We start from the raw sequence: 18397 nt of genomic DNA, 5'->3' as shown, positions 1-18397 counted from the left end.
CTACAACTTTTGCTGATACAAACTTTGCATATTTTTTAAAAAATTGATACATAGATTTTGCAAACTAGCATGAGATAATGGGCTCTTGTTCTACTTCATTTGGAATTCCCCGTTTGCTGTCGAAATATGTTTCAGACGTCCAAGTCATCTGCAGACACTTTTTTTTAACGTTCCGTCTTGTTGCTCGTGGACATTTTGTTCTTTGATGGTTGTCTTACCTCGTCAACATATACAGGCATATACATGGGGGTAGACGGGACTCCATATTGAAAGTTCGCCCCGTTGTGGGTTGCTAAGCCTCTAGCTGTGAGAACGCCTTAAATGTATGTTAAGCCTCCCCTGCCAATGGTTCTTAACTTTGGTTGTATATATAGCCCGAGGGGTTCGGTGAGATTGGACTTGTCACTGCGGATTATGGTGTACAACTAAGACACACATATAAATAGATAGATGATTAGATGGATTGGATGGATGGGTGTATGGACGGACAAATATAGTATTGATGATCAGTTATTAGTCGACCTAGCCGTGGCCTAGTTTTCTCTATAGAGAGCAAACATGCATCTTGTGTCATCCCGTTTGGTGGAAAGGGTTGCAATTTGTACAGAAAAGTGGATTTAAATCCATTTAGTTATTAGTGAAACTGTTACAAGCATTGTTTTATCGGTAAACTTTCAGTAGAAAATATTACTCAAGTAGTTCGATACCCCGCCCTTCTGTGACCAAGAATATGCTCAGACTTTTTTCTTCGGGGGGGGGGGGGGGGAGAGCACTTGAAATTTTTGAAGGGGGCGGTAGACTTTCTTCGGGGGGGGGGGGGGCGGACACTGTTAAAAGTATATATTTTCTATATAAATTATATACATTTCATTTCGTTCGGGGGGGGGGGGGGGGGGGCGGTAAAAAAATTTCGCCCCCCCCCCCCCGAAGAGATGCCTGGAAGAAACTCTGAATATGCTACCATACAACAGGACGCTAATGACATCTCCTTTTTATATCAACATCAGTGTTTTACGCCCCCCCCCCCTCCCATCGATACACAGGGGAGAGTCCAGTCGGCCCTACTACAAACTCAACCAACTTGTTTTCACATTTACAGACAGGTTTTACCTGCTCTTGATTCGGCGGCGTCTGTCTCGATCACCATAGTAACGTTATAAATATAAAACGCACATTTTACTTGTTATTTCGATATAGATATAGACCTACAGCAATCTCAAAGGGGGGGGATGTTGCTGGTAATGTTGATCACAAGAAAGAAGAATGTCTACTTAACGGTACATTTTATCAACGAAACAGTACGATTAGTTTTTAAATGGTGTAATCAAAATTATTAAAACCCAATTTTTGGTTAAAGTAATGTCTATCGAAAACAATGTAGCTTAATTTTCATATCAAATGAAGCAACAACTTTCAGGAATAAAAAGACAATAATGTAGTCAAAAGTGTATTATAAAAATCTTTATTTTTAATACATAAAGTTGCAAAGAGATGTAGGCCCTAGTAGCATACTAGCCTACCAAAATACAATGTTGTTGTTTTTTTAAATAAGTCACATAAATTTTTATGGTGATTTTTAAAATCCTGTTCTTCTAAAATTTGCACTTTTAAAATGCAGAAAATTTGTAAATCTTATTTACAATTGACCAGAATTCTGTATACCCATAACTAATTTTTATTAGGCATACATATATATATATATATATATATATATATATATATATATATATATATATATATATATATATATATATATATATATATATACATATATGTGTGTATGTATATATGCATGCATGCATGTATGTATTTACAGTAGTAACTCGACATAATGAGATTTTTTAGATATGATTTTTTTGCTTTGAATTATGAGCAAAATTTGAAATACAAGGAGCCGGATCAGTTCATGGAAAAGAGAAAAAAGAAACACCCCAAAATAGTTGCAACTAATCATGCAGTGAACCGATTTAATGACACTAGTCTAACATATTTTCGCAATATTCTGTAAGGGAGGAAACACATGCTTTCTTAATAGGTTTTTTAACGGCCTGCGTGTGAAAGTGAGTAAACTGTTGCAAAAAGGTATGCCTATGAAGAGAAATCGTCACAAAAATTAAGTGAAAATAACAATCAATTATCAAGTAGTATATAAGTTCAGCTATGTTCAGTGAACTTCAGTTACCTTCCATTAAGTTTAGTTATTTAGTAGTCATAGAGACATGCAAGAAAAACTAAACAGACCTATTCATTTTGGATTCAAATTAAACATTAACAAACCCAAAGTTATGAAGCAAGAAACAAGTAGAAGAAGTAAAAGACTTGACATACTTAATTATGAAGGAGACCACACTGTTGAAATTAAAACAAGCAACCATGCAAAAAAACATCAATCGCCTCCAAGAACAAATGCAGACTTTTCAAAAGTAATGTTTTTAGCATCCTACTGAATGGCAGCAAATGCTGGAAAGAAACAACCTCCACCAGAAGATCACTGGCCCCTTTCCAAACTAAAAGCTTGGGAAGGATAAAAGGCATCCACCAGCCTAATACCTTGTGCAATGAGAATACTAGGAGAGATGGAAATCGAAGCAGTTTCTGAAATCATAAAAAAAAGATGGCGCTGAATGGGGCACGTCTTTTAAGAATGAATCCAAATGATATCGCAGGAATGCCCCCACCCCCACATCACCCCAAACACCCACCCATGTACATTGTCCAATTTGTGATAGCTACACTACATGTTTTACTACTATTTGCATACACCTCGTTGCAGCTACCAGTTTTATTAATTTAGAGTGTAACGAGTAATATTTAAAGTGACCAAAAAAGTAAAGTGTTAACACTGTTAATAACAGCCAGCATCTTCAGTAAGCTCAAGTCAGATGATTTCAAAAGAATATATACTTAATAAAACCAGTTTATTTCTTAACATTCTCCTTTATTATGTTTTTATACACCATTTGATTTTTTAAGTAGCCTACATTGTTCTCATTAACTGGGGTGGCATTTAGGAGAATGGAACCGATTAATTGCGTTTCATGTAATTTCAGTATGTGATTGCATGGTTGGGTAGTGAAGCATACAAAGGCTACTCCAAAGTCTTGAATTCGAATCCACCTTTAATGGATACCTGACTTGGGGAAGTAAAGCCTGCTGGGCATAGTGCTGACCACACTATGCCTTCATATGCCGAGGTCACTGAAACAGTTGGACCCTACATGGACTGTCAGGTTCAATAGGGTACTTTTTTTTATAATTTCAATGGAGAAAATTGCTTTGAGATAAAAACAATTTGACATTCTGAATTGACCTTCTTCAGACACTGCATCGTAAGATCAGTGATACTGATAATATAAGAATAAATTACTTAATCATAAAAATTATACATAAATCTATAGTATTAAAAACAAAATTTACTGAAAAAGTTATTTAAAATTGTAAAGTATAATAGGTTAACCAGCATGATTTACATTAGATGGATTACTTTGTTCTACCAACTACACTGTTAAACCTTGGTCTCTTTAACAAGTCATCACCTTTGTTCAATAAAAACTTTTGAGAGAGAGAAGGATTTCTGAAAATATTTTAAAGAGCTTGAATATAATCTTAATAATCTGGGTTTTTTTTTTAAATTACAAACATTTAGGCTATGGGAAAAAAATAACAATATGCTTTAACATTTGGCAAACATAGCAAATTTAATTCAATTTAGTTATTGAACTCCTATCTAAAAAGAACATTTTTACTAGATACTACTTACGACAATAACATTTCCATTGTCTGCAAAGTGCTTTTCGTTTTTCTGTGATCTTTCCCATGTAAAACAACTTCAATAGTGTAACACTAAAATAATTTTTTGAAAAAAGTATTGATAGATTTTAAAATAATGCATGATATCTATACATATAATTCTCTTCATGGTGACTAATAGACAGGGTTCGTACTACTTTTTGAAAATGAAATTCCAGACTTTTTCCAGACATTTTCCAGACTTTTTTAGAAAAATTCCAGACTTTATACAGATGTGTTAGCGAATAATTTATAAAATGATGCACCATTTGTACTCTCATTACTATTACTTATACTTAATTGACATTTATTTTAGGCAGTTGAGCTATATTTATATTGAACTTTCTCTAACCAAATTGACAGAAAATCACTTTTCTAAGTTTGCCTAACTCCACTCTACTTAAAATGTTAAGAATTAAAATAATTGATTAAAATGATGCAGCTCTTTTGTTTTAAACATTAGACTTATGTAATCTGATCTTGATCTAATTGCTTATGATTTCAATTACACTATTATTAAAATGGTATTGCATAATAGTGAGAATTAATTACTTTAAAGAGCAATAACGTAATGTAATAATTTAGGTCTGCTCTTGTTAAGTCCCCTAATAAAGGCTACTTGTAAAAAAAAATTTGGAGCAACAAAAAAAACAACTTTTTGCAGGCTGTAACCACTTCATTCACTGTTTATGCTTAAAGCTGAGAAACGGGTCTGCAATAAAAAAAAAAAATTGCCGGTATCCTCCCCCCCCCCCCTCCACACAAGACACTGTGAAGGGGTCACTGAGAGGACATAGTAGTCTACTAAGCTTCAGTATGTCTGTTTAATACGTCATACCATGAACTGTGATGTGACTTATACTCCCCCCCCCCATATCCTCATTACCAAGCAGTACCAACTACGTGCTTGGGGTCACGGTGAGTTCACACAAGTGACCGTAGTTACAAGAAGGGGCGGGGTAGTCTAGCTTTAATCGTCAGCATTGAAATCTGTGCTTGTGTTCAGTGGCGGAACTAGAAAAAAGGGCCACCCCGCAAAAAAAAAATTCTGGGCCCCCCCCCCCCAATATATACGCCTATATATATATATATATATATATATATATATATATATATATATATATATATATATATATATATATATATATACATATATATATACATATATATATATATATATATATACATATATATATATATACATATATATATATATATATACATATATATATATATATATATATATATATATATATATATATATATATATATATATATATATATATATATATATATACATATATATATATATACCTATATATATATATACCTATATATATATACCTATATATATATACCTATATATATACCTATATATATATACCTATATATATATACCTATATATATATATATATATATATATATATATATATATATATATATATATATATATATATATATATATATATATATATATATATATATATATATATATATATATATATATATATATATATAAACACATTATACAAACATTGGATGCTCAATTCTAGCCTGATCGGGTTTTGAGATATTTTTTTTTCCAATTTAAACAAATTACAACATGTCATGTGTGTGAGTGCATTAGTCTGTATTGAATTTTTTTTTTAAAGATTTAGAATTAGTCTATTCAAAATGTTTGCTGTAATACTGCTTACCCGCTAGTTTTTAGCCGGTCAAAAGAATATAAAACGTGAAAGCTTTGTATGTTTATTTTTATGTTTTTTGTATTTATATTATTTGTTTCAAATATATTTCCTTTCATTCTTTAGTATGCATTTCTTAAAAAATAATAATTAAGAGAAGTTGTTGCTTTTTAATTTTGTTAGTACAAATATATTAAAAGGGGCTTAGGAGCACCCCTATTCAACTATTTAAAAAAGGGAAATAAGTCATGGACGTGTTTTGAACGTTTGCCTATCTTTCACACTACAGCTCAGGCATATATTTTTTCACACAACAGCATGTGTTAGCTACTGTATAACATCATTACTGTAGTAGATCTGTTTGTTATTTACAAAAGCTTTTACCGTCAAGTCAAAAATGCAAGAAAATTATTTTTTTAACTATAAAAAATTTATTATGGTCGGCTATGGGTTCCTAAATGGCGTGCCCCCCCCCCCATTGCGGGGTCTGGCGGCACTGTAGTCCCGCCCCTGCTTGTGTTTTAAAAACCATCCCAGCGTGTAAATAAAACACTGTATTTATATCTACCCTAACATTATTGCAAGAGCGTGTCGTCACACTTTCTGAAACCTCCTACCGACTTTTCCGGAGTGTCACGTCATTTATGGACGACTCCTTAATAAAAATAGTACCTCTATGGTAAGCGACCGCTGAAGCAAACAGAAATACAGGTATGAACACAAGAAGGCCTTGAGACTTATTAATCTAATAAATGCTAATATTAATCCAACCTAAGTGAACGCGTGTGAACGGGGGGGGGGGGAGGGGGTTAAAATCTGATATTTTTTGGGACGTCATAAATGGATGACCCCTTACAGACAAATAAATTATATCTAAACTACCACTCACACACATCCCCCATAATTTTTGGTTATGACTGGCTGCATGCAAACTCAAACAATGAAAGATAGCGGGTAAAATCGAGAGCCTAACAATTCTGAGGGCGATCATTCTTTCATTAAATGACGTAACACATTCACACGGTCAGTCGCGCCACAAAATATCTCTGTCCTCCCCTTCCTTTCCTCTCCCAATGACGTAGTAACTGAGCATCCGTTGTTTTTTTTTTGTTGTTTTTTGTTCTGCGAACCAGCGAAAAGGGTGACAACACATTGTAAACCCGCGCGAAAGAGCAGGGAAAAAAATGGAGTAAATTCACTTAAAAATAGCAATTTTTAAAGTTGGCAAATATGGACTTCGAAGTTTTGTTTCTAAAACTGGATTCCAGACTTTTTTCCAGACTTTTAAAAAATCCAGCCCAAAAACTAGCAATTTTCCAGACTTTTTTTTAAGTCTGAAATTAACTTTTCTAAATCCCAGACTTTTTCCACTTTCCAGACTGCGTACGAACCCTGAATAGAAGACACCACGCAGCTTAGCCACCACCCTCATCCCCACCTGTCGGGTGAGCTGTGGTTCACCCCGAATGTTTACAATAGTAGAGCCGGTTCGGTTCGAATAAGTGACGGCTATTAGGGGCAGATAATTTAGTTTTAAATTATTTTAAACTAAGGGGAGATAATAAGTTCTGCTTGATATTTTCATTGTCGTCTGTAAACGGCTGCTTTCACAGGGCGTGGTGGGGGGGGGGGGGGGGTGTCGAATTCACAAATTATGAATGGTCGATAAGTAAAAAATAAAACAACTAGATAGCAGGCGTATGCTATGTCGCACAGGTCAGCTCATTTTTATCATTTTTTTACAGAATGTACTTGAACTATAAACCATACCAAGCTCTCAAAAGGTTTTCAAGACCAATAAGTTTTTTCAAAATGGTCACAAAAAATGTGAGACTATTCGTTTTTTTCTAAATTTAAAGTCAAAGATATAAAGATTTAGTAAGTATACCATTGCATAGTCATGCTCAGGACATTAAACAAACATTTCATAAATTAATTTTGTGAAACCTTTTTGAGAAAAAAAAAACCTTACATGGTAGATTGTGGTGTGTAGATAGCATTAATAACGAGAAAATTGCATTATTGTATCAACTAATGTTTATTCTGCAAAATAACAGTATATAACAATTTTGCATGGGTGGGTAAAAAAGGTAAAATATTAAAAAATGATAAATAAATTTTCATTGAAGTTTATGGACAATTTAATTTTTTTTTTTAGTAAAACTAAAGTTTATCCCACATCTACTAGATAGAAACTTATATTTTTGCACTACATCCATATTACCACTAAGGTCATATTTCTTTGGCCTCAAGAATTTTTTTTCTTGAGCAGGTCAGCAAGTATCCTTAGGTTACTCCACAATATATTTTTAAATTATCATTGTTTTATATGCTAAGAGCTTTTCAATGATTCAAATTTGTTCATAAGAAAGAACTTATAATATCTATAATGCTGAAATACGGCCTTCAATAGAACTTTGTCAGAGCAATGAAGCCACACATGAACTGTCTGACGGCAATTAATTGATTTATATCGGTAGTATTAAAGTTTTCGAGCTTTATCTGGAGTATTATTATACTTGTTGAAAAAAAGGAACAATTAAATAACACTACATACCTTTTTATAAGCTCGTAAGGCTTTTTCAATATTACCCTCTGACAAGTTGATACTGCCCATTAATTTATAGCTTTCTGATACAGATTCTGAATAATCTCCAAAACATTCCATTTTAGATGGCAAACTGGACATCAATATTTGCATTGCATCCTAAGATAATGCAACATAAAATCTTTTCAAAGTAAAAAATTACAGTAGTTTATTGAAATTGCAGGTTAAAAATGACTAAGAACCATGAACATTGTGGTCCTGTATGAGTTACAAAGTCTGAAAATTTGTCCTGCCCCCCCCCCCTCCCCCCCATTAACCTTGTAAAAATAAATTAAGACTGGTTACTGTGTGAAAGACCCCCCCCCCCCCCCCCAAGATCAAAGTGCAGAAGGATCCCCCCCCCCCCACCCACCCACAGGCATATACAGTCGAGAAAAAGGCGCCATACATATATATATATAAATATATATATATATATGTATATATATATATATATATATATATATATATATATATATATATATATATATATATATATATATATATATATATATATATATATATATATATATATATATATATATATATATATATATATATATGTATGTATGCCGCCTTTTTCTCGACTGTATATGCCTGGGGGTGGGGAGTGTTTTCCGTACTGTAGTTCGCTTGTCTTAATTAATATTCCATATCCTCAAATATATATATGTATGTGTGTGTGTGTATATATATATATATATATATATATACACTAGCTGTATGACGCAAAGGTGAACAGTACAATTTATCACATAAAACAAAACACAACACAAAATATACACAGAACACAACCAAAAACAACCTTGGGGGGCATTGGTTACTAATTGATTTGAAATAAATTTTTTGGGTTGAGGGATATGCTTTAGTGTTAAGGCTAGGAATAGGATAGGGATGGTTAGGGATTCTTGATGGAATAAGCTTATATATTAACATTTATATAATTTAGGTAAGTATGATACTAGTCTCAACTTTTGAAATAGCCAAAACAAAGCTTTTTGGAACAACTTACATTCATTTTCCCCATCCTTATGTACATTTTAGCCAAGTGGTCTTGAACTTCTAAGGTTTTCCCATGATTTGGACCATAAAGTGCAGTACATGACCTCAAACATTCCTCTAAATAACTCAAGGCTGACCCTGTAATGTAAATTTATTTATTACTTATTTAATGTGTATTCTGTAAGATAACGGAAAAAAAAACAAAAAAAAAACCATTAAACACCGTCATATTAAAACAGTCATTGTATATAATTTTCAACCTTTGAATGCCACTATTTAGTATTAAAATAGATTTTCCATTTTGTCTTATTAAAAAATTGTTTTGGTCTTTCTGCATCTTTTATTTAACTTTTAAGTTAATGTTGAAATTTAAGATAACTGATATAATATATTTATCTGTACAGTAACCTTTTTCACTAAAAAAAATTTAAAAAAATCACCCTATGATAAGGGTTTTACACCTGTTTATTTTTGTTTTCTCCATTCTCTCCCCGCCTGTAAGTTATTCATATTTTTTAGTAAAAAATGTAAAATTAAAAATACTTATTTAACATATCAGGGACAGTGTTGTCAAAGTGGTCGATAGTTTGACTTCTTTTACTTTTAGATATTTAAATAGTGGTTCATTATTATTTCTTTTTTTAAAAATCATTTATTTTCTCCTTTTTGTGCATTATTACATAAAATCTTGTTATTAGAACATTTTTATGCATTAATTCTTAGAAAATTGATTAAATGTTCAATTAATTAACTGACCCACATGCCATGTTTCAGAGAAGTGGTAGAAATTTCACTCGCCAGTTTTGATACATGATAACAGAAGACAAAAGCACAAGGAAGCAAGTTAAATAAAAGCTTGTAGAAATGCTATATACCTTCAGCCTCTTCCCATCCATTTCCTGCATAAGCTAAAGATAAGTTAAGTGCTGTGTCTATAAGGTCTGGATGACCTTCTTTGTAACTAGAGAAACAGATTACATATTATCAACAGCATTGAAATGATAAATTGCAATTAAAGTTAGGCCTGATATTACTGGCTACAGAATTAACCAAACAATGACTATTCAAACATGATTTTTGAAGGAAATACATACATAGCTGTTGCAATGGAATGCGCTTCTAAAAATAATTGAATAGTCTTGTCATGGTTTGCAAATTTCCCTTTAGATTGTTCTAACTGAAAGTTAAATAATATAATACTTATTAGCTTTTACACAAATAGTTTTATTGCTTGTACTAAAGGATATAAAAATTTAACTGGAACAATAAAATATTTACAAACAACTTTATGCAAGACTCAATGTTTAAAAAAGCAATTTTAAATCATGCTCTTTGCTATAACATATTCTAAAACTAACCCTGAGCTGTTACTCTTTGGAGTAGAATACTTTCTAATTTATTTTTATGGCTAATGCTTACCATTCCATATTCAGTGTTAGCTTGCATAACCTGAATACTGTCATTTCCAAATTCTTTTGTCATTAATTCAATTACCTTGTCATATTTTTCACTGGCCAATGCATGCTTTTTTTGTTTTGTGTAAAGCCTGTAAAAATATTGAAGTGTCTAAATAAAATATTTTCATTATTGGAAGTTACAAGAAATAATAACAATTATTAAACTAGTAGATATCTTACAAAGTGATGATAATGTGATGCTTACTAAATTGTAGAATGTTAATTTGTTTCAATGTTTTCAAACTAAACATTTATCTACAGACAATAATATTAATATGGTATCGCCTAAGATTTTAAACTTCATTATTGTTCAAGATGTCTTAAACAATTAAAAACTACATTTATTTACCTTTACTTCGATACCAATTTTAATTATCAAATTTAATCGGTAGCCTAGAAAATAATTTGTTAAAAAAGCGTTTGTTTTTAAATGGCTACAATTATATATTTTCAGTGATACGGTGGGTTAGTTTTTTATGGCGTTTGACGCGTTTTGCTTACTTTTATTTTGTTCTGCTTGATATTCTCAGCGATTAGACCAAAAAAATGTACAAATGGCAAGTTTGCATCAAACACTAATCATCCATTGTTAAAACTAGACGGGTATTGTTGAATAATACGCAAAAATAATGTTTTTAAGTATATATCTCTAAAATGACCAAGAAACATTGTTAAAAACGGTATCACTGTATTGTCGTTTTCGTTGACGGTAAAAAAAAGTAGGTCAAGCGACAGGCTAATATTAAACATAATGCAGATTAGGAATTTAATTTTGACATAAACACTCATTTTTTATCAAAAAAATAAATCTGGTCTTATAATGCAGTTTCATTTCCATCTTTACATCACTAAAGGCAAAGACCTAACAAAACTATCTCAAAAAGAAAACAGTAATTTTTTAAAAGTTGTCAAAAACCTGGCCATTGCTTGGTATAACAAAATATCCAGATGGTCACATTCTTTATCTGTAACACATTCAAGCTTGCTTAGTTCTTTAGAGATTCTATCTGCTTTTTGTAATGCTTGTTCTGCTTCATTATATCTTTAAAAAGATATTAATTTAATTGTATATATTAAACAAAAAGTTGTCAACACTGAATGCCTTTATTTTTATTGCAATTATATTTTACACATAAAATTAATCAAAGACAAATCTTTTATCTGATTATTTAAATGTACTTACAACTTTAGTTGCCAGTAGAGCAAATGTTTGTTTCTGTATATATTATTGTGTAAAGTGGGGGGGGGGAAACTTAAAAATATATTTGAATTTTTGTTACATACTTTTGTCTCTAATACTTAAGGTAGTAAGAAATATTAAATATTTATATTTAATAGGGATGATTCTCACTTTTTGAGTGCTGTAGCTGCCTGTCCTAAAATTCTGTAAATTTGTATTAAAACTGTAAATAAATTAGCTTTTTCTTCTAAAGATGAAGCAAGATGATTTCCATGCAACATAATTGATTTAGCAGTCTCTGCATGATACTCAGCTTGTGCAAAGTATTCTAAAAACAAGAGATACATACAGATCAGTGAATGATGCATAGGACAAAATATAATTTCTAAAAACTCATTATTTAACTTCCTTTTGTTTTAGCTATCCATGATTAGTCATACAAATCACACAACACAGATATACAACAAGGGCATATTACATTAAAGTCAACCTTTGTTTAATAATTACTTAAAAAACAACTTTGGGTTCATTAGTGACTGTATCTAATAATTTCTCAGCAAGTGAAAATCTTGGTTAAAATGAATATGTCAATAGGCTTGTATATTACGTTTTAGATTAATGTAATCCTCTGCCAAATTGATAATACTCTGTGCATGCTTCCAGTGAGATGAACCGTACACTATTCTTGTATAAGCAAGACATTTTATCCTCTCTTCAATAGCTTTATCCACCTGTTTTGAGATTAAAAACTTTTTTTTAAAAGTTTAAAAGATTCATTGATGAAATACAAATTACTGCAATACTGGCATTTAAAAAAATTACTTACCTTGTGTTTAAGTGCATATTCAACAGCCAAAGATTCAGACTGCTTTAGTTTTATATCTGCTGGTGTTAGGTCATGCTTAACCTTGCCATTTACATGTTTTTTCGTACTAGATGCAGTTTCATCATATTCCACGTCATGATGATCATCTGTATCTGACCTGAGAGTTATTATTTCTGTATGTAGATGCAATATATGTTGTGCAACAGTCCAAGAAAATTTACTATCAATAAAGTAATTTGTATTTAGAGTTTGTCTTTTTAATTAAATAAACCGGGAGTGATCTCCCCTAAACTTTCTCGAATATTCTAATACAAAATTACGGGGGATGGCTACTCAAACCTGACGGTCTATAGGGCAAGTGAAGTAGAGTTCACTTGTTTCTGTGACCTCTGCATATGAAGAGATAGTGTGGTCAGCACTATGCCCAGCCGCCTTTACTTTCCCTAACAGGAGTTAGGTACCCATCAGAGATAGGTGGACTCAGGGACGGTCTACTGACTTGAACTCGGATTCGAACTCGAGACTAACGGGTTAGCAGTCCAGCTCTCTACCGCTAGACCACTCCGTCCCACACCAAGTGAACGCCTAATAAAATGTGTATAAAAGTGCGGGATATTATTAGTACTTTATAAATTTACATGCGTTTTTTGAGCAATCGGAAATAGCGTAAATTAATACTTCCGGTCAACGGAAATTACTCAAAATTTGATAGAAGGTAAAGAATTAGATCTTTTACTTACGTGTGAAATTTCACGCATCTATCTAAAATAGTACGCAACTTATAGGCTTTTGAAAAATTCAAAGTAGAAAAAGTACCACTTCCGGTTATCGGAAATCAGGATCTACGATTTTGATAAAATACTTATATATGAAATTTCATCAACCTAGCTGTAACGGTACTCAAGTTATCGTGTTTACACACAGATACACAGACAGAATTGCAAAGTCCAGTTTTTACAACTCGATAACGCATAAAACGCCAAAACGTTTATATATTTGTATTTATAATTTTTGCCTGATTAAAATAAGTCCTCTATACTCCGGATGTGATGAAGGACTGAGGAGTAAAACGGTGAAAACTGTCAAAATTTCATGTTATTTTTGTGCACGATTACAATACTTTCTCTATACTTCGTATATACGAGAAAGTAAAAAGAAATCTATATACTTTATTGAATTGTCTCATATGTTTCACTTATATGTATAAGTTAAAATACTATTGAAAGCCTAATTAACAACACTTTATCTGATTTGAATTAAATACCAAAGATATGTGTGAAGTAATCACATAAACATTGATTAAAAAATCTAACCAGAACAGATATCTATAAAAAGACTTAAATTATTTATTTTACAAATCAAATTACATGAAATTACCTATCAAGAAACATCTGCACAATACAGTTTATTACTAATTACATAGTCTAGACATATTTTAAATTTCAATCTTGTCAGTTTGGCTTTTAGAAAATCAACACGGAACCCATACATTCATATGTAAAATATTAACATTTCAGTTCTAAGAAAACATAAATAATACTAGTTATCAATTTTAAGATAATTTTATTTAGCATTTTAGAAATTCACTGCTAGGTAGAAATAAGATTATACCTTGCTTCCCAAGCTTGCCTGTGTTGACTCAAATTTGAAATCTCTACAACGGGTATTATAGGGGCTATCTCCTCATCTGTTAAATCATACTCCATGTTTCAAAGCAACTACTTAAGTGTAGTCTAACTTCACTATACCTTTAATCCTAAAATTTTAAATACAAAATAAATCCTATAAAATATTTATATATGATTACATCATGCATAAGCTGAAATCACATCACTGACATAGAATGAAATCATCGCTAGTTTTTATTTTTTAATGAAAAGTTTTAATACGATTGTTTAAAACAGGTACACTAATGAAATTTTAAAACAATTTTGTAACTTTCAAAACATGATAAATCCTCCTAAAAATGTGAAAAAGTTATAAAAATTGAATGAGTCACCTTTTTTCCCATGACTAGTCTCGGCCGATTTTAAGTAACTAAAAACGATAGATTAATTATTAGATTACCGTTAACTAGATAGGCCCAAGTTAAGATGTAAAATGTGTAAATAATATAATATAGATCTAGGCCTATAATTTATTATATAAATTTGATATTTTAATAGGCTACTGTACTAACTAAAAACTGGTAATCTATCGTTTTAGGTACGTAAAATCGCCCTCGACTTGTAATGTGAAAAACAGGTGACTCCTTAAATTTTAATAATTATTTCACATTTTGAGGAGGATTTATGTTTTTTAAAATACAAAAATGTTTCCTTGTTTCATTTATTTACCTGTTTTTAAACAATTGAATTAAAACTTTTCAGTAATAAATGAAGACTAGCGATGTTTCCAACAGATGCAACCATGCTCATTTACTATAGCAGCCATGTTGCTTAAGGTTTTTTTTATAAAGTATAAACTATAAAGTTATAGCGCGAGATTCAGGGGGAAGCCACTCTATTTTACAAATGGCTGCTGTTTATATAGTGAATAGTAAATCTTGCTCGCAGACACTGCCGTTTAAAGTTAATTTCTGGCCTATATTGATATATTTAGCCATTGATTTAGTTAGGTTTATTATTCATTTATAATCTATAGTCTATAGTCTAATATTTGACACAAACATATCACAATATAATATATTACAATTACATATATCAATATAAAATATACTTCTATTAAAGTATTTAAAGCCTTGACAATAAGGTAATGTTTTCGTACATTAATAGCCGCGGGCGATTTTACGTAACCAAAATGATAGATTACCTGAAAACTATACTTTACTTTTAGTCTTTTAATTTTTTATGTTTTAGATTTTAGAGTTTTAGACATTTAGTACTAATCTAGTAATCTAGATCTACTAAACTAATAAATAAAAATAAATGACGAAATGTATTTACTAAAATATTAGGTACTTGCTTCTTAGTTTAAAAAATTACAATAAGTAAGTTAAAAGTTGAAGTACATCATCTAGATCTAGAAGCTAGATCTAGATTAGTTAGTAATCTAGTTTGTTTAACAGTTCCAACGTTTCAGAATACAGATAAAGACAAAGATTTATTTCTCTATTTACTTTGGTTGTTAGGGGTGTTGTACCAGTCTATATACCGAAAATAATCAAATGGAATTTTGTTTTACAAAATAAAAACCTTTGCCTTCATCTTTAAATCACATTATTCAGACTTTGTTATTGTAACTATTATGACAAATTTCTCATGTTAAGCAATATTTATTAGCAATTGTGTACCTTTAAAAAAACTCAATGTTAAAAAACAACAATTTTACTTTCTTATCAAGTTCTTATTGAGCATAACGATTGTGTTGTGCGCTGTTGTGTTTGTAGATCTAGATTCTATATGATTTGTGTGCGGTGTTATTTTATGTAGGCATACTGTTTTTCTTCTTTTTTTTTTGGATTAAAAAAAATTCATAAAAAACGATATAATAACAACTTTTATTTAATAATGCACTAAAAAGTCGAAATGGCGAGGCGGTAAAATGCGAGAAAATATTGCGAGACATACCTGCGGAATCAAGGGTAAATAGCGAGACACCATTTGCGAAAAAAAGTTTTTTTCATGCTTTATTCATCTTTATTTATTTAAATTATTATTTTTTTTAAATAAACAAGCATGTAGCCATACCCTTTAACACGAGTGTTGTATGTTGTTATTTTATTATATATATATATTATTATTATTATATATATATAGATAGATACTAAGAAGATAGATAGATATAGATATAGATCTATCTATTAAAAAATCCTAACATCGTTGCTGTGCTACTGTCATCGCCCGCTCTCGTTAGCGAGAGGAAAATCCCGTCTTAGTCGACATTAATTAAAAAAAATCTAGCCCGCTCATGTTTATACAAACGTGTCATTGTGAATTGTTATAGTCATGTCTGCAGGAGAGACATTCTGCAACATGTAGGCCTATTCATGGATTGTTGTGCTTGCAAAAAGTGTAAAAGTATAAACAATTCTAAAAAGTGTAATTTATTTTTTATTAAGTAATTTTAATTACAAACAGAATTTACAAACAAAATCTTCTGAAACAGTCCTAGCACTACTCAAACACACCTCGTCACACCATCTTTCACACATAGTACATCCAACCCAGTTCATTAGACTCCCATTTATACTGTGCTAACACAGAACACGGATATGAACAGAATGAAAAAAAAATGTGCGTCTGTAGATAATCTGAATTAAGTCCGCTATCTACCATTTAATAGCTAAAAGGGGTCATCCATAAATGACGTCACGGTTTTTTTACGATGTTTACCTCCCCCCCCCCCTCCGTCACACATTTTCACAAAAATCCAGACCCCCCCCCCCCACTAAAATGACGTTACACCTCAGCCTACAGACCCCCTCAAGATTGCAGCTGAATTTTTTTTAAAAACATCGATATTTTCCCAAAATCTTGAATTTCTGTCAAAATAGAGTATTTTAATCAATTCCTATTACAATTTATTAACAGTTTTCTAAAACGCGAAATAACGTCTAAAATTATTTTTCTAACATTGCTTTTCTATAGTGTGACGTCACATCTAACCCCCCCCCCCCCCAACCCTCCCCCTCATCACACATTTCTATGCAACAATACAAAATATGTTTGCGGCGGCAGCGGATTCGGGCACGGTGATCTTCAAAGACGGTCAATGAGGCAGCCTCGGCGTACCACACAAAAAAAAGAAGTTGATCTATCGTCGTCGGTATTTCGGGCGGTTTCGAACAAGGTGGTATTCTAAGTCGAAACACAAGATGGAGATGGGGGGGGGGGGGGGGGGGAGAGAGAGAGAGTTCACAAATCACCAGTATGTCTAGCGACTGAAAAATCGGAAGTTTTAACAATGTAAACGAAATGTCTTTGAAGTCTGCACCAAATACCACTGTAAATCGGGTGCGGTAAATTTTTCGCAGAAATCTTCGCATTTAAACACCACCCAGCGTAAGTATCGGGTTGTGGTAATATGCGAGACAAAAAGTCACGGGACTGACCGTTTTCGCGCCCTTCTCGAATTTTCCCGCCTCGCCATTTCGAATTTCGCGTCTCGCAATTTCCCAACACCCAGGTAGACTGCCCCGCGATCTAGCCGGGCACCAGACGGTAGGAAGATGTCTCGCGTCTGGTGGGTGGGGGAAGTAAAGTCTGGTCAGAGCCTGCGGGTGAATAAGCGACGAACATGTAGTGTTTCAAACCAACATCGTCGTGAGACTGATTCAGTCCACTATTAGTATTTGCCAGTTCGAATTTACCTCCCTTGCTAACGGGAGTCAAACTCCTGAGCCGGTATATTGGTGTCACGATAGTTATTTTACTGTCATTCAAGAATTTATATTGGGCATGAGAAAGCTGGAAATGCAGACTAACATTGAACAAATATAAATATCCATGAGAATATTATAATGTCGTTATAGAGCAGACGATATGAAGAGATATTGTGGTCAGCACTTTGCCCAGCCGCCTTTAATTTCCCTAATGTGAGTTTTTAACTCTAAAATTAACCCAATTTATTGTCATAAGCAAACGCTGTCCGGGCTGTGCTCGAGTTTGATATTTTGATCAAAAATTCAAATAAACTTGTGATTCAAATATTAAAACATTGGCTTTTATAGTAAAAAAAAATTCACTTTAAAGGGAAATTTACTATGATTGAAAAAGGAAATTTGGGGGCCCCTAAATATCGGGGGCCCCTGGCTGCAGCCCCCCCCAGCATCCCCCCCCCCCAATACGCCACTGGTGCCGTTGATAGGTCGGGTGTCAGTCGGTGCGGCAACACAGGGTGTCACCCCCTCGGGCAACGTTATTATATTT

General features: G+C 32.3%; 1 protein-coding gene across 1 annotated transcript; it reads right to left on the bottom strand.

Annotated features, from left to right (window-relative positions):
• Positions 1 to 1458: 1458 nt before the first annotated feature.
• LOC131940856 (tetratricopeptide repeat protein 23) lies at positions 1459 to 15591 on the bottom strand. Its single transcript, XM_059299750.1, has 13 exons — positions 15473 to 15591; positions 14139 to 14283; positions 12528 to 12684; positions 12309 to 12432; positions 11873 to 12029; positions 11438 to 11563; positions 10484 to 10610; positions 10159 to 10241; positions 9940 to 10025; positions 9075 to 9202; positions 8033 to 8182; positions 3761 to 3843; positions 1459 to 3574 (listed from the first exon to the last, which is right to left on the bottom strand). Exons 2-13 carry the CDS (start codon positions 14231 to 14233, stop codon positions 3481 to 3483), a joined length of 1410 nt encoding a protein of 469 aa, XP_059155733.1. The 5' UTR covers positions 14234 to 14283; positions 15473 to 15591; the 3' UTR covers positions 1459 to 3480.
• Between the last annotated feature and the right edge of the window lie 2806 nt (positions 15592 to 18397).

Source organism: Physella acuta, unplaced genomic scaffold (genome assembly GCF_028476545.2).
Source record: "Physella acuta isolate Inbredline_101_S28 unplaced genomic scaffold, ASM2847654v3 ptg000334l, whole genome shotgun sequence".
In the NCBI taxonomy this organism is placed as follows: domain Eukaryota; kingdom Metazoa; phylum Mollusca; class Gastropoda; family Physidae; genus Physella; species Physella acuta.
This window is presented reverse-complemented; position numbering and strand designations above follow the sequence as displayed.

Bases quoted from the DNA above. Each gene is read 5' to 3' on its own strand.
- LOC131940856 (XM_059299750.1), bottom strand. From the start codon at position 14,233: ATGGAGTATGATTTAACAGATGAGGAGATAGCCCCTATAATACCCGTT. The intron at 10,242-10,483 runs GTAAGCATTAGC...TTTAACTTTCAG, and splicing joins CTAACACTGAATATGGAATG to TTAGAACAATCTAAAGGGAA. The intron at 9,203-9,939 runs GTATATAGCATT...TTTACATTACAG, and splicing joins TGGATGGGAAGAGGCTGAAG to GGTCAGCCTTGAGTTATTTA.